At 43.4% G+C, this 22,653-nt stretch overlaps 2 protein-coding genes across 2 annotated transcripts in view; one reads left to right on the top strand and one right to left on the bottom strand.

The window, feature by feature from the left end:
* LOC124142472 (helicase SKI2W-like) overlaps positions 1-16,264 on the top strand; it is a 40,430-nt gene extending 24,166 nt beyond the window's left edge. Inside the window, exons 18-24 of the mRNA XM_048389000.1 lie at positions 1,016-1,291; positions 2,127-2,497; positions 4,887-5,097; positions 6,366-6,476; positions 8,312-8,530; positions 9,771-9,911; positions 14,781-16,264. Of these exons, the coding sequence (XP_048244957.1) occupies positions 1,016-1,291; positions 2,127-2,497; positions 4,887-5,097; positions 6,366-6,476; positions 8,312-8,530; positions 9,771-9,911; positions 14,781-14,981 (1,530 nt within the window). The 3' untranslated portion in view covers positions 14,982-16,264. The remainder of the gene's footprint in view (positions 1-1,015; positions 1,292-2,126; positions 2,498-4,886; positions 5,098-6,365; positions 6,477-8,311; positions 8,531-9,770; positions 9,912-14,780) is intronic.
* A 38-nt stretch (positions 16,265-16,302) lies between these two features.
* On the bottom strand, positions 16,303-21,941 carry LOC124142473. Its single transcript, XM_046510958.2, has 3 exons — positions 21,549-21,941; positions 20,095-20,294; positions 16,303-18,119 (listed from the first exon to the last, which is right to left on the bottom strand). Exons 1-3 carry the CDS (start codon positions 21,715-21,717, stop codon positions 17,571-17,573), a joined length of 918 nt encoding a protein of 305 aa, XP_046366914.2. The 5' UTR covers positions 21,718-21,941; the 3' UTR covers positions 16,303-17,570.
* Between the last annotated feature and the right edge of the window lie 712 nt (positions 21,942-22,653).

The following is a 22,653-nucleotide window of genomic DNA, read 5'->3' as shown; positions in this document are numbered from 1 at the left end:
AGCGGTGCACATGCTTTGCAAATCCTGCAGTCGACAGTAATCTGCATGACACTTTACGAACTGGATTTCGATTTCAGTGCGCGATTTTTATTGGACTATGCATAGGCTCGTTAGTCCAGCCAAAATGTAACTCCATAATACCAGCCTAGTTCGGCAAGGGTGTAAACTGGACTTTTATAGTCAGTTAACTCACTTGCCTCGGGAAGATGGCCCAGGATCCACCAGATGCAAGTACCCAAGTTACCCATCCAGATGGTGCTTAGGTTTATATGTTGCATAGATCTACTGGCACTTAGTAGGTCTGCAGGTTACGTAGGTCTTCAGGTTCCGTATGTTTACAGGTTACGTATGTTTACTTTGTATTTAGATCTGGAGGTTACGTAGGTCTGCAGGTTATGTATGTTTACATGGTATTTAGATCTGAAGGTAACGTAAGGTCTGCAGGTTACAAAGATTTACATGGTATTTAGATCTAGAGATTATGTAGGTCTACAGTTTACGTAGATTTACATGGTATTAAGATCTGCAGGTTACATATGTTTACATGGTATTTAGATCTGGAGGTTACGTAAGGTCTGCAGGTTACGTAGTGTTGCATGGTATTTAGAAATAGAGGTTACGTAAGGTCTGAAGGTTACGTAGTGTTACATGGTATTTAGATCTGGAGGTTACGTAAGGTCTGAAGGTTACGTAGTGTTACATGGTATTTAGATCTGGAGGTTACGTAAGGTCTGGAGGTTACGTAGTGTTACATGGTATTTAGATCTGGAGGTTACGTAAGGTCTGAGGGTTACGTAGTGTTACATGGTATTTAGAAATAGAGGTTACGTAAGGTCTGAAGGTTACGTAGTGTTACTCTGCAGGTTACGTAGTGTTACATGGTATTTAGATCTAGAGGTTATTTATGCCCTATGATAAAGGTTTGCTTGCCATTACGATGACTGAACTGAAAGACCTGTTACTGGGGTGCTGAGTGCTGGGGACCTGTTGTTATCAGGGTTAATTATACTTGCAGGGCAAACCAACAAAGTTAGAGTCTCAGTTCCGCCTGACGTACACGATGATCCTGAACCTGCTGCGGGTCGAGCAGCTGCGAGTGGAGGACATGATGAAGAGGAGCTTCTCCGAGTTTCACGCTCAGAAGGATGCCTCGAAACACAGGGACGCCATTCAGCAGCTGGCCAAGAAGGTCAAGGACATTCAGGAGGTGGAGTGCTTCATGTGTTCTATCGACCTTGAGAACTACTTCAAGTCGTGGGTGGAATATCATGACCTACGGAAGAAGCTGCAGGTGAGTTGTTGTTGCAGGAATACACAATATTTAATATTTAAATAGCAGCCTCTGAAGTTATTGCATACATATTTATTTTAAAAAATTTACTTTCAATATCTTTTTGCATTTATGGAGTTCCAAACTTTGGTGTGAATTTACAGTGTGCACATCATTTTTTACGCATATAACTCCATAAACATAACTCTGATAAAGGCAAAAAATATTAAAGACAATTCTTCAATCAACTCTTTCAAAATTATCCCTCGCTGTGAATAGCTTCAGGACTACTGATGTGGTGTTAACAATCACTCACCCTCTCACTCAGTCTTATCACCACAAGTTGATGACTCAATATTTTGTAACCCAAAGCTGTTATCAATTTAGTCTGAATCTGGTAATTTCATAATTTCACTCAAGGAAGAAACGTTAGAAATCTTTTATGGATCCGATTTTTGTGTGAACTACCCTATTTATCATTTATCGGTGCCAGATAATTTGCAGCCATGTTGTTTACTGAAATACCCGTACATGTTAACCCATCTATCTAAACTTGTCATCAATTTATGGAGCTTAAAGGCAGAACTTGCTAGGGGACCTCATCTGCATATGTATTGGATCATGACGCCAAGTTTATCAGACTGGAGTATAGCATCAATAACACGTTCCATTATATACACAAGCGGATCCAGACAGGGTGGTGGTCCAGGGGGTCCCCCACACTCCCCTTGAAAACCAAATGTAGTATGCTGTTATAGGCAGTAAAGTTGACTAAGAGAGGATTTTGATATTTTGGACCAATCTCTTTTTAAAATACTGGTTCCGCCCTTGATATGTTAGCATCCTGTATTTGCAGAGCGTGGTCCTGACCCACCCGGCAGCCATTAAAGCATTGTCTGCAGGTCGTGTGGTGGTCATCGACAACTCAAGTCACAGGAACACACTGGGTGTTGTGCTTCAGTCAAGTATGGGGCAGAATAACGACAGAATATTTACTGTGCTTATTGTTTGTGAAAAACATTACAGTGAGGCTGCTCACAATGATAAACACTCTGCCGAGGCATCGCCAATCCTGTCTCGGCAACTGTTTCAACCCGAGGGTCCATGTTGGCATGACGTTGTGAAGGTGAAGGGTGAAGAAATTAGTGTTGTGACAACAAAGACACTGAAGGTGGATCCAACCAAAATAATTAATGATGTACAGAAACGACAACAACTCAGATTTAAGTAAGTCCTATGCCCTACACATTTTGGTCATAACTTCTGCACACATATTGATTTATTTTTTGTGAGATCACCTTTCTCTTTCAGTTTACCACTGCTATTCCTCTGCCAAAAATGTTTCTTTCGAAATCAATTTTCCGGATTAGCCAGGATAGGCCTTAAGCTTGTCACAAGAGCTACCTCTATGGTCTAGTTTATATAGCTCAGCAGCTGCCCAGAGAGGAGAAGGTCGGTGGTTCAATCCCTGCATTTGTGCAGACATGACTAGAAAGATTGCACACACACGCAGGACATGACATGACTTGCTGACTGCAGCATAAAACATCATTCACCCACTGTTATATGGAACTCGCAGGTTTGTTGTCCGCCTGTCCAAGGTTGACTCCCCCTGCTTTAAGGGCTGGATTAAGGGAGTTAATGTGCTTGTCAGGCCTTGATATGATTCCCCTTATCAATGTGAAGCCTATTCTTAGAATCCCTGACTATATAATAGTGGTGAAACGATCCATCAGTGCGCTGGTGCATCGTGAATTTAATGCGACGATGCGATACACGATAAGATGTTAAACTTGCTAAAATAAATTACTGGCTACTTGTTTAATGAGCATTTTTGTCAGTCAAATATCATGAAATGTGTTGCAATCAGGGATTCAAGTTCACTACTTAAAATAGCTGCTATGAACATGTGTCTACAGCAACCTTTACCTTTTGAACCTGCACTGAAATATTTGTAGTCAAGAAGTTTCCATGTGATATCGCAATATGTATCATATCATGACCTATGTGTCGTGATTCATATCTTATCTTGACCTTGCTGTACTGTTTCACCCCTACCTAATTGAGGAAAAAGTGCTCAAAGCAGCATGGAAACTTTAACAGTGCAGACAGATACCTCCAAGTGGTCAGGTTTATAATAATTCGTCTGGGGGGATTCCAGAGTTGAGTTGGTCCCCAGGAACCTATGCTTGTCTCCCTGTGGGGATTCCAGAATAAAGTTGGTCCCCAGGAACTTATGCTTGTCTCCCTGTGGGGATTCCAGAGTAGAGTTGGTCCCCAGGAACTTATGCTTGTCTCCCTGTGGGGATTCCTTGTAGAGTTGGTCCCCAGGAACCTATGCTTGTCTCCCTGTGGGGATTCCAGAGTAGAGTTGGTCCCCAGTAACCTATGCTTGTCTCCCTGTGGGGATTCCAGATTAGAGTTGGTCCCCAAGAACCTATGCTTGTCTCCCTGTGGGAATTCCTGGTAGAGTTGGACCCCAGGAACCTATGCTTGTCTCCCTGTGGGGATCCCAGAGTAGAGTTGGTCCCAAGTAATCTATGCTTGTCTCCCTGTGGGGATTCCAGAGTAGAGTTGGTCCCCAGTAGCCTATGCTTGTCTCCTATGGGAATTCCAGAGTAGAGTTGGTCCCCAGTAACCTATGCTTGTCTCCCTTTGGGGATTCCAGAGTAGAGTTGGTCCCCAGTAACCTATGCTTGTCTCCCTGTGGGGATTCCAGAGTAGAGTTGGTCCCCAGTAACCTATGCTTGTCTCCCTGTGGGGATTCCAGAGTAGAGTTGGTCCCCAGTAACCTATGCTTGTCTCCCTGTGGGGATTCCAGAGTAGAGTTGGTCCCCAGTAACCTATGCTTGTCTCCCTATGGGGATTCCAGAGTAGAGTTGGTCCCCAGTAACCTATGCTTGTCTCCCTGTGGGGATTCCAGAGTAGAGTTGGTCCCCAGTAACCTATGCTTGTCTCCCTGTGGGGATTCCAGAGTAGAGTTGGTCCCCAGTAGCCTATGCTTATTCCATAATGTAAATTCTTTCTCCACCAATGTGTGTTTTAGGTGGTTTTGGGTCCATGACAGATTCACCTGCTCCCCGTTTAGTATGTAACGTTATATCTGTGTTAAGAATCTCCAGTGCCATTGATTAATTCGATAAAACAATGCATTTCAATGTATGACCCCCAAATCATGTGATTGACACTGACCTTGAATATTGACTCGTCACATGATTGGTATTGACCTGTAATGTGATGAATATTGACACTCGTCTGCTTGAAAACAAGATGGCATCTGGTGGTAACATTTCTCGGTTCCCAGGTTACTGTAATGAAACAGAGGACAGTTTACTGGCTTCATAAACTTTAAAGTGAATTATGGTAAAACAGAACAAATGATTTGACTGCAACCTCGGTATGGTCAGACCACCTCAGGGGTTTGGTGCTTGGGTTCTTGTTTTCGTATATTGAACTCGTCAAGATTACATATTTGTTTAAGATTCCATGAAGATACTTGTACTGTCAGCACCATACCGTCTACGATCCATCTCACTTCTCTCTCTCTATCCTATCATATGACTGAAATGCTGTTCAAAGTTTACTCTCACTCACTCACTCATTCACTTACACACAGAGATGATCCCCCCGGCCAGTCTGTTTCCATGACAACCCAGGAGTTGCTGCGACTGACAGAAGCTAATCTGTCTGGTATGAGTGGCCTTGACCCCGTGAAAGACCTTCACCTTCGCGACATCAGTCTCGTTGAGCAGTTCCGGTCACTGCAGTTCCTTGAAGAGAATCTAAGAAAATATCAGTGTATCAACTGTCCCAAGTTTGAAGATCATGTGAGTACTGTAACCGTCATTGATTGTTTTGATTGTTTCGTCAGATATAAGTAGTAGACTCATATCATAGTGCTTATTGTCCATATTGCCCAAGTACAGCTAGTTATTAAACTCTATACACAAGCACATGTGTAATAATAGTATAAAAGTATTGAAAACTTAACAGTCAAAGTCAACCTTTGTCGCACCTTTGTTTCAAACACTGCATGTATTATGTAATTAATAATGATGCTACATCCTTGTCTCACTGTGTGGCTTCCTGGGCAGGATAGGTCCCCAGTACGCCTTGCTTGTCACCCTGTAGGGATTCCTGGGCAGGATAGGTCCCCTGGCAGTACCACTTGCTTGTGTCCCTGTGTGGATTCCTGGGCAGGATAGGTCCCGGTAGCCCTTGCTTGTCTCCCTTGGGGGATTCTTGGGCAGGATAGGTCCCGGTAGCCCATGTTTGTCTCCCTTAAGGGATTCCTGGGCAGGACAGGTCCCCTGGCAGTACCCCTTGCTTGTCTCCATGTGTGGCTTCCTGGGCAGGACAGGTCCCCTGGCAGTACCCCTTTCTTGTCTCCATGTGTGGCTTCCTGGGCAGGATAGGTCCCCTGGCAGTACCCCTTGCTTGTCTCCATGTGTGGCTTCCTGGGCAGGACAGGTCCCCAGTACCCCTTGCTTGTCTCCCTTAGGGGATTCCTGGTCAGGACAGGTCCCCTGGCAGTACCCCTTTCTTGTCTTCCTGTAGAGATTCCTGGGCAGGCTAGGTCCCCAGTACCCCTTTCTTGTCTTCCTGTAGAGATTCCTGGGCAGGATAGGTCCAAGTACCTAATGCTTGTCTTAATGTAGGGGTTCTTGGGCAGGATAGGTCCCAAATACCTCATGCTTGTCTTTCTGTAGGGATTCCTGGGCAGAATAGGTCCCCAGTACCCCTTTCATGTCTTTCTGTAGGGATTCCTGGGCAGGATAGGTCCCCAGTACCTAATGCTTGTCTTAATGTAGGGGTTCTTGGGCAGAATAGGTCCCCAGTACCCCTTTCTTGTCTCCCTGTAGGGGTTCTTGGGCAGGATAGGTCCCAAATACCTCATTCTTGTCTTTCTGTAGGGATTCCTGGGCATGATAGGTCCCAAGTACCTAATTCTTGTCTCCCTGTAGGGGTTCCAGGGCTGGGTAGGTCCCCAGAACCCAATGCTTCTCTCCTTGTGTAGATACCAGAACAGAACGTAACCCCAGTGCCCAAAACTTATAGTAACAACAGTCCCTCACCTCTCCCTTTCTGCCACCAGTTCCACCATGTCCAGAAGAACATGTCCATACAAGCCGAGTATGAGAACCTCAAGTACCTGCTGTCTGACCAGAGTCTCACCCTGCTGCCGGAGTATGAGCAGAGGATAAAGGTCAGTCATTTAGAGTTATCTGCCCCTTGCCAAATAGTTTTAAGAATACTGTACAAAGATTTATGGATTTCTGTCCTGAGTGAATTAGTATTTTTCTGAGGGACAGGTATCTGTAATTGAGACTAGCTAGGAGTTTGGATGACATGGGCCGATACAGAGGGGGGGGGTGCGCACCCCCCTTTTTATTTTGAAAAAAATCTTTATTTCTGTATAAATTACCACCAAAGACAATAAATAGATCTTAATTGTGCACCCCCCCTTTTCAAAAAAGCTGTATCCGCCCATGGATGACAATGTAAACACGAGAAGGGAAATCCTTACTGCCAACAGCACAGAGTATAAACATTCTCAACCAAACCCATCAACTCATCAAACATCCCAATCAGTCATAATCCTTTTGTTTATATTACTGGCTTCACCCTTTTGTGTATAAAACAGGCTTCTCCAGTCCAGTGTAAGTACATCTTAAATCTACCCTACTGTATAAACACTGCCTACTACCTGTACATATACTTGTCAACCATACTCAGGACATCACTTGCTTGATAACGGTGTTTGTACCTACACCGAAACATCGCTCCTAATTGTAATAAAGAAGTTGTTCTTCCATATATCTTAGCCTTACTTAGTACTCAAACTTCTAAATGCCTCTCAAAGAAGTTGATATCTTTTGTTGTTAATGATCGACATTAAATCCATTGTTCAGTTATGTATTGGTGTTGTTAAAAAATAACATAAACATATGATGTTAAAAACGAAACAAAACAAAATCAGACCCGTGAAAATCCGGAGTAGAATAGGCCTTCAGCAACCCATGCTTGCCGTAACAGGCGACAATTTTTTGTCGTAAGAGGCAATTAATGGGATTGGGTGGTCAGGCTCGCTGATTTGCTCCCAATTGCATGGATTGATGCTCATGACGTCACTCACTGGATTGTCTGGTCCAGACTCGATTATTTACAGACTGCCGTCATATAGCTGGAATATTGCCAAATACGGTGTTAAACAACAAACAAACAAAACAAAATCAGCTTTTGCATTGCTTTGCTATGTTCTTTCAAAATTAGAATGCATTCACATATGGTCACATTTACGCTGACTTCAGTGTATAGCTTCATTACCATTTGCCAGTAGCCTGACACATAGTTTACTGACGGTACTGAGGGTTTAAGTAACTGTGCAGAGATGATTTAGTTAGGCTATCTATATGTAACTGCACCATTTACCTGTTGTTTGCAGTTGGCTAAGTACAATTGTCTCCATGACACATCTTCTACCTTTTTTTTGTATATCTTTTTCAAAATAGACATGTATATTTATTGTGAAATTGATGAAGAAATGTTTTGGTTTGTTTGTTACTTGTTTAACGCCGCACTCAGCAATATTCCAGCTATATGACGGCGGTCAGTAGATAATCAAGTCTGGACCAGACAATCCAGTGATTGACATGCGCATCAATCCACACATTTGGGATCAATGACATGCATCAACCAAGTCAGCGAGTCTGACCACCCGATCCCGTTAGTCGCCTCTTATGTCATGTGGCATAAGTTAGTTTACATACCTTTCTGTGGTATTGAATCTTCTGTTTCTCATCTTTGCATATTCACATTAACCCTTTCGGTTATGACTATTATTATATCATCAATAATAATAATAATGATCCAGAAAGGTCAGGTGAGCTTCAGAGCCTTGCACTGTTTGAATCTTCGGTTATTTACTTTTGAAAATTCAAGCCGGTTCTTCTGTTATGACCTAAACAATCTGATAAAGCAAATATTCATAATAACATCAGGTGAGCTAGAGAGCCTTTTTTATGTTCCAATTCTGTTTAGGTATTACAAGACTTGAACTACATTGATGCTAACAACGCAGTCCAGTTGAAAGGTCGTGTGGCATGTGAGATCAGCAGCAACGAGCTGATGATCACGGAGCTGGTGTTTGAGAATGCCCTTACCGACCTCCACCCGACAGACATCGCTGCTCTCCTCTCCTGCATGGTGTTCGAGCAGAAGAAGTGCAGCGAGCCCAACCTCACGGACACCCTCAAAAAGGTGGGATCAGCCTGTCACAGGATTTGAAGCTTTAATTATTGTTGAACCGGGACTTATAAGGCTCATTCTCTGACCCATCATTTCAGTTCATTTCACATTGTGGTTTGATTTGAAGGACCAGTAGAATATATCTGACATATGGGAGACTCTGGGGGTTCGCTGTGTGTAGTTGCTTCCCTTTGATGTGCAAGGATCTTAATCCCAAATTCGCCCTGATCATGATCCTTGGTTTGTCAGCACTATGCCCATGCTCCCAAAACATTTCACAAGCCATCTGCAGTCTGCTTGTCTTGGGGTTTGCCTCAGACATTGAGCTGATTAGACATAATATCACTGGAAAACTGCTCAAAGCAGTGTTAGATCCACTCAGTATTAAATATTATCCATTACTCTGACTTACAATAACAATGAATAATGCAGCCAGAGTTTTAAGCCATGCACAGAGTTACAGGGATTTACACAGACCTGGGGCGGTTGGGTAGCCAAGTGGTTTAAGCGTTCGCTCGTCATGCTGAAGACCCGGGTTCGATTCCTGACATGGGTACAATGTGTGAAGCCCATTTCTGGTGTCTCCCGCCGTGATATTGCTAAAAGCAGCGTAAAACCATACTCACTCACTTACATAGACCTATCCATGCCTGCAGCAAATCGCCATAAATAATCCCAGTTCATGTTAACATAGATATTACTGATGTTATGGCTTTGTGGAGGTAACTTGTATATCACTGAAAACAAGAGGATAAGAAGAAGAGGCTTTAATGCTTAGCGACCCGTGAAGAATAGGTCTTCAGCAACCCATGCTTGCTGTAAAAGGCGACTATGCTTGTCCTAAGAGGCAACTAATGGGAGTTGGTGGTCAAACTCGCTGACTTGGTTGATGCATGTCATTGTATCCCAATAAGGTAGGTTGATGCTCATGATGTCAATCACTGGATTGTCTGGTCCTGACTGGATTAACAGACCACCGTCATATAGCTGGATTATTGTCGAGTGTGGCATTAAACAACAATCAAACAAACAAATTAATGCTTAGTTTACTAAATGCAATGTTTCAATATCTGAGAATTTAGGAAATTAACTTGTAATAAATCCAAATTTTCAACAAAATCATTATCTTGTACCAATTTGCCTGCTAAGGGCACTTAGTTTAGAATTCTAGATATATTCCCGAGTTCATCATTTTTGGTTAGCGAGTTTCAGCTGTTTTAGAAAAGAAACTTTATAGTATTTATATATTCAGGGCCATGAGCGGATCCTGGAGATTGCGGAGCGTATCGGTCAGTTGCAGAGGCAACATGGGATGGTAGTACCAGTGGAGGACTACAAAGCCACCTTCAAGATCGGCATCATGGAAGTCGTGTTTGAGTGGGCGAGAGGCATGGTCAGTAGACATTGTTGTTTTCACAGTCCAAACTGTGCTTGTCTCCCTGTGGGTATTCTGGTGCAGAATAGATCCCCAGTACCTCATGCTTGTCTCCCTGTGGGTATTCTGGTGCAGAATAGATCCCCAGTACCTCATGCTTGTCTCCCTGTTGGGATTCTGGTGCAGAATAGATCCCCAGTACCTCATGCTTGTCTCCCTGTGGGGATTCTAGGGTGGAATAGATCCCCAGTACCTCATGCTTGTCTCCCTGTGGGTATTCTGGTGCAGAATAGATCCCCAGTACCTCATGCTTGTCTCCCTGTTGGGATTCTGGTGCAGAATAGATCCCCAGTACCTCATGCTTTTCTCCCTGTTTGGATTCTGGTGCAGAATAGATTCCCAGTACCTCATGATTGTCTCTCTGTTGGGATTCTGTTGCAGAATAGATCCCCAGTACCTCATGCTTGTCTCCCTGTTGGGATTCTGTTGCAGAATAGATCCTCAGTACCTCATGCTTGTCTCCCTGTTGGGATTCTGGTGCAGAATAGATCCCAAGCACCTCATGCTTGTCTTCCTGTGGGGATTCTGGTGCAGAATAGATCCCCAGTACCTCATGCTTGTCTCCCTGTGGGGATTCTGGTGCAGCATAGATCCCCAGTACCTCATGCTTGTCTTCCTGTGGGGATTCTGGTGCAGAATAGATCCCCAGTACCTCATGCTTGTCTTCCTGTGGGGATTCTGTTGCAGAATAGATCCCCAGTACCTCATGCTTGTCCACCTGTTTGGATTCTGGTGCAGAATAGATTCCCAGTACCTCATGATTGTCTCCCTGTTGGGATTCTGTTGCAGAATAGATCCCCAGTACCTCATGCTTGTCTCCCTGTGGGGATTCTGTTGCAGAATAGATCCTCAGTACCTCATGCTTGTCTCCCTGTTGGGATTCTGGTGCAGAATAGATCCCAAGCACCTCATGCTTGTCTTCCTGTGGGGATTCTGTAGCAGAATAGATCCCCAGTACCTCATGCTTGTCTCCCTGTGGGGATTCTGGTGCAGAATAGATCCCCAGTACCTCATGCTTGTCTTCCTGTGGGGATTCTGGTGCAGAATAGATCCCCAGTACCTCATGCTTGTCTTCCTGTGGGGATTCTGTTGCAGAATAGATCCCCAGTACCTCATGCTTGTCTACCTTTAGGGAGTCGAGGGCAGCATAGACCCAGTACCTCATGCTTGTATCCCTGTGGGGATTCTAGGGCGGAATAGATCCCCAGTACCTCATGCTTGTCTCCCTGTGGGGATTCTGGTGCAGAATAGATCCCCAGTACCTCATGCTTGTCTCCCTGTTGGGATTCTGTTGCAGAATAGACCCCCAGTACCTCATGCTTGTCTCCCTGTGGGGATTCTGGTGCAGAATAGATCCCCAGTACCTCATGCTTGTCTCCCTGTGGGGATTCTAGGGCGGAATAGATCCCCAGTACCTCATGCTTGTCTCCCTGTTGGGATTCTGGTGCAGAATAGATCCCCAGTACCTCATGCTTGTCTCCCTGTGGGGATTCTAGGGTGGAATAGATCCCCAGTACCTCATGCTTGTCTCCCTGTGGGTATTCTGGTGCAGAATAGATCCCCAGTACCTCATGCTTGTCTCCCTGTTGGGATTCTGGTGCAGAATAGATCCCCAGTACCTCATGCTTGTCTCCCTGTGGGGATTCTAGGGTGGAATAGATCCCCAGTACCTCATGCTTGTCTCCCTGTGGGGATTCTGGTGCAGAATAGATCCCCAGTACCTCATGCTTGTCTCCCTGTTGGGATTCTGGTGCAGAATAGATCCCCAGTACCTCATGCTTTTCTCCCTGTTTGGATTCTGGTGCAGAATAGATTCCCAGTACCTCATGATTGTCTCTCTGTTGGGATTCTGTTGCAGAATAGATCCCCAGTACCTCATGCTTGTCTCCCTGTTGGGATTCTGTTGCAGAATAGATCCTCAGTACCTCATGCTTGTCTCCCTGTGGGGATTCTGGTGCAGAATAGATCCCAAGCACCTCATGCTTGTCTTCCTGTGGGGATTCTGTTGCAGAATAGATCCCCAGTACCTCATGCTTGTCTCCCTGTGGGGATTCTGGTGCAGAATAGATCCCCAGTACCTCATGCTTGTCTTCCTGTGGGGATTCTGGTGCAGAATAGATCCCCAGTACCTCATGCTTGTCTTCCTGTGGGGATTCTGTTGCAGAATAGATCCCCAGTACCTCATGCTTGTCCACCTGTTTGGATTCTGGTGCAGAATAGATTCCCAGTACCTCATGATTGTCTCCCTGTTGGGATTCTGTTGCAGAATAGATCCCCAGTACCTCATGCTTGTCTCCCTGTGGGGATTCTGTTGCAGAATAGATCCTCAGTACCTCATGCTTGTCTCCCTGTTGGGATTCTGGTGCAGAATAGATCCCAAGCACCTCATGCTTGTCTTCCTGTGGGGATTCTGTAGCAGAATAGATCCCCAGTACCTCATGCTTGTCTCCCTGTGGGGATTCTGGTGCAGAATAGATCCCCAGTACCTCATGCTTGTCTTCCTGTGGGGATTCTGGTGCAGAATAGATCCCCAGTACCTCATGCTTGTCTTCCTGTGGGGATTCTGTTGCAGAATAGATCCCCAGTACCTCATGCTTGTCTACCTTTAGGGAGTCGAGGGCAGCATAGACCCAGTACCTCATGCTTGTATCCCTGTGGGGATTCTAGGGCGGAATAGATCCCCAGTACCTCATGCTTGTCTCCCTGTGGGGATTCTGGTGCAGAATAGATCCCCAGTACCTCATGCTTGTCTCCCTGTTGGGATTCTGTTGCAGAATAGACCCCCAGTACCTCATGCTTGTCTCCCTGTGGGGATTCTGGTGCAGAATAGATCCCCAGTACCTCATGCTTGTCTCCCTGTGGGGATTCTAGGGCGGAATAGATCCCCAGTACCTCATGCTTGTCTCCCTGTTGGGATTCTGGTGCAGAATAGATCCCCAGTACCTCATGCTTGTCTCCCTGTGGGGATTCTAGGGTGGAATAGATCCCCAGTACCTCATGCTTGTCTCCCTGTGGGGATTCTGGTGCAGAATAGATCCTCAGTACCTCATGCTTGTCTCCCTGTTGGGATTCTGGTGCAGAATAGATCCCCAGTACCTCATGCTTTTCTCCCTGTGGGGATTCTGGTGCAGAATAGATTCCCAGTACCTCATGATTGTCTCCCTGTTGGGATTCTGTTGCAGAATAGATCCCCAGTACCTCATGCTTGTCTCCCTGTGGGGATTCTGTTGCAGAATAGATCCTCAGTTCCTCATGCTTGTCTCCCTGTTGGGATTCTGGTGCAGAATAGATCCCCAGTACCTCATGCTTGTCTCCCTGTGGGGATTCTAGGGTGGAATAGATCCCCAATACCTCATGCTTGTCTCCCTGTGGGGATTCTGGTGCAGAATAGATCCCCAGTACCTCATGCTTGTCTCCCTGTTGGGATTCTGGTGCAGAATAGATCCCCAGTACCTCATGCTTTTCTCCCTGTTTGGATTCTGGTGCAGAATAGATTCCCAGTACCTCATGATTGTCTCCCTGTTGGGATTCTGTTGCAGAATAGATCCCCAGTACCTCATGCTTGTCTCCCTGTGGGGATTCTGTTGCAGAATAGATCCTCAGTACCTCATGCTTGTCTCCCTGTTGGGATTCTGGTGCAGAATAGATCCCCAGCACCTCATGCTTGTCTTCCTGTGGGGATTCTGTTGCAGAATAGATCCCCAGTACCTCATGCTTGTCTCCCTGTGGGGATTCTGGTGCAGAATAGATCCCCAGTACCTCATGCTTGTCTTCCTGTGGGGATTCTGGTGCAGAATAGATCCCCAGTACCTCATGCTTGTCTTCCTGTGGGGATTCTGTTGCAGAATAGATCCCCAGTACCTCATGCTTGTCTACCTTTAGGGAGTCGAGGGCAGCATAGACCCAGTACCTCATGCTTGTCTCCCTGTTGGGATTCTCGTGCAGAATAGATCCTCAGTACCTCATGCTTGTCTCTCTTTAGGGAGTCGAGGGCAGCATAGACCCAGTACCTCATGCTTGTCTCCCTGTTGGGATTCTGGTGCAGAATAGATCCTCAGTACCTCATGCTTGAGGGCAGCATATTCAGTACTTCTTGCTTGTCTTGCTTGATTCTAGGGCAGAATATGTCCCCATTACTCAATGTACATTCAAGTGACCCATCTGACCAAATCATCTAAGGTAGTGAAAATGTTCAGTCCAATTTGGATACAGTGTGTAAGTGATCAGAATAATTTATATAACAATATTTATCAATTCTGAATTAAATGTATTGTATCATTGACATTATTGCTTCCATGCACCAGTGTACTATAGCATAAGCCATAAGTTATGCCAGGATCAGGTGGTGGTGTTACATCAATTAGAGATTCACTGACTTGGTTGATGCATGTCATCCTGTCCCAGTTGTGTAGACCGATGCTCATCACTGGATTGACTTTATTATTTAACGACAGCCTACATATACCTGGAAGATTGCTGAATGCAGTGTTAAACAAGAAACAAACCAAAAAAAAGGCTCATTATGATCTTTGGTTTGTTGACTATGCTTGTCGTATAAGGCGACTAATGGGATCGGGTGGTCAGGCTCGCTGACTTGGTTGATGCATGTCATCAATCCCAATTGCGTGTATTGATACTCATGATGTCGATCACTGGATTGTCTGGTCCAGACTTGATTATTTACAGACCGCCGTCATATAGCTGGAATATTGCTGAGTGCGGCGTAAAACAACCAACCAACCAACCGACCTAGGTCTGTGAACATCATAGGCTTCATCATGACCTGACTCGACCCTCCCACCAAAAGTAAATATGTTGATATTTCAGCCATTTGCGGAGATTACCGACCTGACTGACGTCCAAGAAGGGATCATTGTGCGCTGTATACAGAGACTGCACGAGACGCTGCGTGACGTGCGGAACGCAGCCAGGATTATTGGGGACCCTGTGCTCTTCCAGAAGATGGAGGAGGCCTCCGCGATGATCAAGAGAGACATTGTGTTTGCTGCCAGCTTGTACACTCAGTGATGTTTCCAGAGGTTAAGGGGGCGGTGGGGTAGCCTTGTGGTTACAACGTTTACTCGTCACACCAAAGTTCTGGGGTTGATTCCCACATCGGTACAACCAAAGCATGAAGCCCATTCACTGGCTCCAGGGTGTTATAATCTTCATGGCATAAAATGTGGCTGATGCTTAGACAATGCTGACCTATGAATAATGCTGGGATTTCATCTATAGACCTTTTGTTTTTACCAGGACTGTAATTTAGAATGTTGTTGAAGTTATCTCCCTTTGTACAGCTTACTGTAATTGGCCGAGCAGTTGTCTTGTATAAAGCGTTATTCACTTGTTGGTGCTATCCCATGGTGCACTGCACAGTTATGTATATGTAACAACAAATACAGACTATGTATCTTGTTGTCTCGGTCACAAATACTGTTTCGTGAAAGTTTATGAGAATGAACAATAGCCTATCAAGCTGCGATGCCTTTTCATTCAATCTTTGAAAAATGTTGAAAAGCTTAATTAAAGTCCTGCCTCGTTCTTTCTATATATCTTTCTATCACTGATGGGTCTGAGGGTAAAATTGTACATTTTAAGTTATTTTGCTGTTTTGGGGGTAAAGTAATGATTTTAGTCATGTGTTATTAGCAATCCTTACATTAGTTTAGAGCTTATTTTGTGTTCTATTATGGTATGTATGGCCTTGAAATCTATAGTTAGAGTCTTGAAAAGACATTAAATGACCTGAATTTGGGCAACAGAAACTTAGTATGAATCAGGATATAATTTTGAAGATGTTCATGTTTGGAGAATTTATTTACAAAATAATGTGAAGCTTGTTACCTTTTTTTTATGTCTTGACGGAAGTCACTAAAATATTGTGGAGTTTCGCAATTTGTTTGGTAATATCTCATTACTTTGAGTTACAAAAACCTAAACATTGTTATACATGTTGTAAGAGAGTTTGGATGTGTGGATGTTTTAGATAAAACAAGAAGCATTTCCTTATGCGAAAAACACCAAAGTCAGTAATAAGTTCCCCTTTTTTTCGATCACAAAAGCCACCAATATTAAAGATCCTCAATTGAGTAAGATTAATAGCTGAAAGATGTCAGACTGATAAATGTGCTTTCTCTTCCCCCCTTTTTTTTAAAACATACTTAAGTACAAGAGCAGGTAAGTCGTCCTGTGCTGTGTGATATATGTCGCTCGTCCCTGTGTACTTCACTGTGATATCGATGTGATGGTCCAACATTGTAACACTTGTGTACTGAATGTGTACACCAGGGAATAAATGTCATAACGTCTGTTGTTGTTGTCTGTGGCTGGAGGATAACTACAAACAAGTGCTTCACAACAGTTTATTGCCACAATGGCGGAAGAAATGGAATGAACATGATTGTATATGTGTGTATATACTACTGAGGAATAACTTTCTATACATCCCGGTTTTCCCGATATATACACATTCTTGTCTCCCAGTAGGGATTCTAGGGAAAAATAGGTCCCCACTACCTGTGTTTGTCTCCTCATAGAGATTCCGGGGTAGAATAGGTCCCCACTACACATGTTTGTCTCCAAAGAGGGATTCCAGGGTAGAATAAGTCCCCACTAGCCATGTTTGTCTCCCCATAGAGATTCCGGAGTAGAATAGGTCCCCACAACCCATGTTCGTCTCCCCATAGAGATTCCGGAGTAGAATAGGTCCCCACTACCCATGTTTGTCTCCCCATAGAGATTCCGGAGTAGAATAGGTCCCCACTACCCATGTTTGTCTCCCCATAGAGATTCCGGAGTAGAATAGGTCCCCACTACCCATGTTTGTCTCCCCATAGAGATTCCGGAGTAGAATAGGTCCCCACTACCCATGTTTGTCTCCCCATAGAGATTCCGGGGTAGAATAGGTCCCCACTACCCATGTTTGGTTCCATAGAGATTCCGGAGTAGAATAGGTCCCAAATACCCATGTTTGTCTCCCCATAGAGATTCCAGAGTAGAATAGGTCCCCACTACCCATGTTTGTCTCCATAGAGATTCCGGGGTAGAATAGGTCCCCACTACCCATGTTTGGTTCCATAGAGATTCCGGAGTAGAATAGGTCCCCACTACCCATGTTTGTCTCCATAGAGATTCCAGAGTAGAATAGGTCCCCACTACCCATGTTTGTCTCCATAGAGATTCCAGAGTAGAATAGGTCCCCACTACCCATGTTTGTCTGAATAGAGATTCCGGGGTAGAATAGGTCCCCACTACCCATGTTTGTCTGAATAGAGATTCCGGAGTAGAATAGGTACCCACTACCCATGAATGAGGACCGGGTGGTTACAATACGTGACCATACTGATTCTGTTTCATGCCTTAATGCTGTGATCGTTTATCGTAGTACCAAACACCGGGGTCTGTCTGATTCAGAGATGATTGGTAAGTTGCAGCTGCAGTGACAACCTGTGATGGTGCTGACTGTGCCTTAAAACAACATTCACTCACTCCATGACTTGAGTGTATTGAATATCATTAAACAGGGAACATTAGAAACAAATCTCTCTGGGAACTTCCTTGCATGGGGAACTTGAATGATGGAACAAAAATGGGCCAAGTTGGCAATAGTATATTCTAATCATCCTCAAACAATGTTTCAACAATCATTTGTTGGATTTTAATTTTTAAAAGTTCTTTTCTCTTACCATCCCTCAGACGTTTCAACTGATAACATATTAATTTTGCAAAGATATCATCTTCTACGTCAGTATGTGCCATGTCGGGTTGAAAAAGTACAGTCGGACTGGCATAGGAGGTGGTGGGCGTGGCATGTGGACTGGGTGTAGTATGATGACTGATGAGACGTTGCGGGACTGGATGGGGTACGCTAGGGGATGCTGGTATAGATGGCACCACTTGACGATGACTTGACGGTTCTGAGTCCGAACGATTTTCCGCCTCATAGACATACATCTCAGGTTCACGTTTGATAAGTTTCCGCGGAACTGCCTCATCGTCCCAATCCACAAAGTAATGGTTGCCATGGCGATTGTCCTGATTGGCTTCTGGACTGTCCAGCTTGCTTCCCTCTGACTGGTCATCTGCATCTTCAAATATGTGCTCGATGCTGTCACTGTCCAGGTTTACTCTCATCACTCCGGGAGAGTCTGTATTGAGGCTTTCCTGAAAGAAGATGTCCAACACAACAATCAGCAAAGTTAGTTTTCCCCAACCTCCTGTTCTTTGTTCTTGCATCCATTCTTAGTAGGGCCATGGGCCCCATTCCACAAACCTTTCATAGAGTTACACAGTCGTAAGTCTAGCTTAAAGTATCTGTGTTATCATGGATATGATCACCTTAGAGTTACGATCGCTTTGTGGAATGGATCCCTGTTGTTCAGAGCTCCAGATAACTTTTTGAGCAATAGAGATTGTTTTACTCTAGGGTTTCTATTTTAATTGGGTGATTACATTTTTCATTGGGTAACCAATATTTTTTCACTCATCTATTCATCACTCTATTGGTTTTTTCCCCAAAAAGAGTGAATATTTTAAGATTCCCCAAAAATTAAATAATGTTTTAGATGTATAAAACTGTTCTTAATATATAGGCTTGACTCGGAAAGTAAATTATCTCGTAATTGAGTTTCGGAAATTAGCTCCTTTGTACGCATGCTCTGAAATAGCTTCATTGTATTTACGCCAGTTGTTTTTTATAACTTGAGTTTTTCATTTAATGCATGTATTTCTGTACTTTTAAATATTTTGGGGGAGTATTTTATGCAAATAAGCTGCTTATCTGTAGCTCTGGTTGTTGTAACTTTATGTTAAACTATGGGAGTTACGATCACATTAGCGCTATGATCGCTTTGCTGAATGGATCCCAGATTTACTGTGCGAGGCTTCTTATGCTTACTAGAATCTGATAATTGTGGGTTTGAATCCAGATTGCCCAAAGTATGATTCTTGGTTTATCTGCACTACTTCAGCTTCTCTCACACAATAAGCCGACACACCAAGATATAACTCTAATATTGTTCAAAGGGCCATAAACTCACTCTCTCAATCACTTGTCTTTGCACTTTCAGTTTCTGGTTAGTGAGTGAGTATGGTTTTATGCCACTTTTAGCAATATTCCAGCAATATCACAGCGGGGGACACCAGAAATGGGCTTCACACATTTTACCCATGTCCGGAATCAAACACAGGTCTTTGGCGTGACAGGCGAACACTTTAACCACTAGGCTACCCGACCGCAGCCACTTAGTGATTGAGTGGGTAGACTTGTGGTAAAAGTGATTACTCGTCACACCTAAGGACAGGGTTCCATTCATGGGTACAATGTGTGAAGCCCATTTCAGGTGTCCCTTGCTGTGATCATTGTGGTGATATTGTTAAAAGCGGCATAAAACCCAACTCGCTCGCTCATGCTGATTTGTGTGAAAAAGGATGTTAGGATAAAACACTAAGTTATTCCTAAACACACCATCTTGTATCTTTGGCCTGACAAAACACACTCATGAATATTTATTGAAAGGTGAGGATCCTCCATTTTGCATCCTTGTGATGAGAGAATCACAGTCAAGCAAGTCTTTTTTGACTTGGTAGACCTGGATTGTTAGTGGATGTACCCTTGAAGGGGATGAAGAAGTGTAAAATGATTGTCCCCCAGAGAGGGTATGTAAGACCACGTCCTTCAAAGTAACTTTTCTCTGCCACATTTTTAATCGCAGAATATGTGTTCATTTAACTTGGCTAAATATAACAATAACTGCCAACACCTGAAGGGATGATGTAAGTCCAGCTGGGGTCCATGCAGGTAGCAAAAGTACTGTAAGTCCCCATGGTCCCCAGTATTGTGATCTACCTTCAGCTGCTGGCGATCTATAACCCTTTTTTATTATGTATTACATATAGTGATATCTTTTTATGGTTGTATGCTAGTTCTAAATATTAATCTGTGATATTCTTGTTATTTTATCGTTCAATTTAATCTAAATTTATGTATTCTTAATGTATAACTTCTCATCACAATATGGCTGAAATATTGCCGATGTGACGAAATATTAACTCACTCACCTGACAAAATAACCAATCAAACTGCTTTATCTTTCATAATCAGTTGATAATGAGTAGTAAGAGATTCCTAACACCTCACCATTTTGGTATGGACTTTCTTTGCTGTCCGGACTTGCATTCTGAGGAAGTTGTCAAGCATATCGTAGTACGGCCATTTGGACTTGTATGTGTCCTCTGTGTCGCCCTTCATCCGACTGTGGACCTGACTCACCAGTTCCTTGTTCAGTTCCTTCGTGTAGTATGTCCGCAGGTTGGCAAACTTCTTGATAACGGCATGATCTGGAGAAAATTAGATAGGATCATGAAAATATAGCATAGCTATTGAATTCCGGAATCCAGATCTTTAGGCTAACAGGAAAATACTACTCAACATTTGCGAAGGAACACACCTTTGACAGAGATGACATCAGGGTATCACTGGGGAGTTTTATTATATAAAGTTTCTTTTGTTAAATGTATGCAACAGCTAGGTATGCGGCTGAACAATTCAATGCCCCTCGTTCATGACAACCAATTATTAGTCAATCAATGGATTCATGGTTGGAATTTTTGAAGGTGAAACACATGTTGGTTTTTCCTAACATGTATATAAGTCGGCGACTTTAGCCTCTAGTTCGAAGCTCTAGCCTATTGTAATGAACTTTTTGCAACCCTCAAAGGACCACCCTCGTTATCGTTCTGGTGCAGTGTGAGATAAGCATTCTCCAACCTTAAGAGTACTGAAAGTATTTTTCTTTACTTGTGTTTTTGTGTTGTGGTGTCTTCTGTTATAGAATGGTATTTCCAAATGCTGATTCGGACAGCTCACTTCGGTGAGTCCTACCAGGATGCCTATGTTACACTATACATAGTCTAGTTTGATAGTTTTAACTCCACACAATATTTCAACTATACGACAGCTGCCTGTAAATTACAGAATATGGACCGGACAATCCATGCAGATATTGATATCAAATGATTCACGGTGTCGGGGTACAATGACAAGCAATCAACCAAGTCATTGAGTCTGACCACCCAATCCATTTTGTCTATACAAAGACGTATATAGACACGTCTTTGGACTATAGAAGTCTTGTAGCAATTGATGTAAGTAAGCAGATAATCCCCCGAAACAAACCACATCTGTTTTATTATCATCAGGGCGGTCGGGTAGCCTGGTGGTTAAAGCGTCCGCTCTTTACGCCGAAGACCCGGGTTTGATTCCCGGCATGGGTGCAATATGTGAAGCCCATTTCTGGTGTACCCCTCCGTGATATTACTGAAATATTGCTAAAAGCGGCATAAAACCATATTCTCACTCAAATCATCATCATCAAATGTATCATGTTTATCTACATAAGTTAATTAACTTGTCAAAAATCAAAATCTTTTAAGAAAGTATTTTAAAAAAAGTGTCAAAATACTCAACTGTAGACATGGTAAAAAAATCTTCCAGATATTTTACATGTTGGTTTTATCAGATTTGCAAGAGACAATATCTAAAACGTTTACAATCAATCCACACATTTATCACAAGGTTATGAAAACACGCACCTGTCCAGTTCATTTGCTGGCCAATATCTTTGACCACCTCGCTCTTAAAGCTCCTGTCTCGGTAATGCTGACTCCTGGCATCCCACAACGCTGGCTGCGCCGAGATCAGACGGATCAACTTCATGTTGGTCTCGCGCTCCTCTCTGTCAATATCCATTGCGGTCGCCATGTCTACCCTTGACAGAAACTACATGTATTTCACATGTATATTTGTGCGGCCAAGCCAGCACCTGAAATGCGGTTTTGAACAGGATTTAAAACTATACGTGGATCTTTACAGACAAATCGGCAGACACAAAATGGCGGCTCGCAATGTCTGTGTGAAGGCAAATTAGAGTCTATTTTTAGCAGACACGGCCCAGCTTGTCTGCAGAGTGTCTGTATCTGGGTCAACTGCTGCAGATGTCAGCGCGTGGAGCGGGATTATCTGCTGGTGGAAGGCAGGTGGATATTAGCGAAAAAATTAAGGTTGTCGTTCTTAGCCTATGATTGCCGGGGTTCATTTCCGAATATGGGGAAATCATATACATGGAATTTTAGGTCGAATTAATACAATTTTAAAGTATAACTATGTGAAACAACCCTGTTTTAGCTATATACAGTGCCTACGTTTAATTAATACAAGTTTGAACTATAACGTTGTGAAACAACCCTGTTTTAGCTACATACAGTGCCTACGTTTAATTAATACAAGTCTGAACTATAATTATGTGATACAACAAGGTTTAAGCTATATACAGTGCCTGCGTCCTATTAATACAATTCTAAAGTATAGCTTTGTTTTACAGTCATTACTTAGAGGTTGACGCGGATGACAAAGTAGACACACTTTATGCATAACAACTTCTTTAATTACTGGAAAGGCCGTTTAAGCTATATAGAGCCCATACGTCGAATTAGTACAATTTTAAAGTATAATGATGTGAAACAATGTCTAAGCTACATACAGCGCATATGTCGAGTAAATTCAATTAGCGCCTATGTCGAATTAATTCAATTTTAAAGTATAACATGATGTGAAACAACAATGTTTATAAACATGTACAGCACCTTACTTTGTAAGCAGGCAGTATCAATGTTTCCTTAATTTAGATACAAAATACTC

Source organism: Haliotis rufescens, unplaced genomic scaffold (genome assembly GCF_023055435.1).
Source record: "Haliotis rufescens isolate VD_foot unplaced genomic scaffold, xgHalRufe1.0.p SCAF_8, whole genome shotgun sequence".
NCBI lineage: Eukaryota > Metazoa > Mollusca > Gastropoda > Lepetellida > Haliotidae > Haliotis > Haliotis rufescens.
Note: the sequence above shows the minus strand (reverse complement) of the source record. Positions and strands in the feature narration are given on the sequence as shown.

What these genes read in the sequence shown, in the direction of transcription:
- LOC124142473 (XM_046510958.2), bottom strand. Translation starts at nt 21,717, where the DNA reads ATGGCGACCGCAATGGATATTGACAGAGAGGAGCGCGAGACCAACATG. An exon ending in CCAGCAAATGAACTGGACAG is followed by an intron (nt 20,295 to 21,548) that starts GTGCGTGTTTTC and finishes AATTTTCTCCAG; the next exon opens with ATCATGCCGTTATCAAGAAG. An exon ending in AGAAAGTCCATACCAAAATG is followed by an intron (nt 18,120 to 20,094) that starts GTGAGGTGTTAG and finishes ATCTTCTTTCAG; the next exon opens with GAAAGCCTCAATACAGACTC.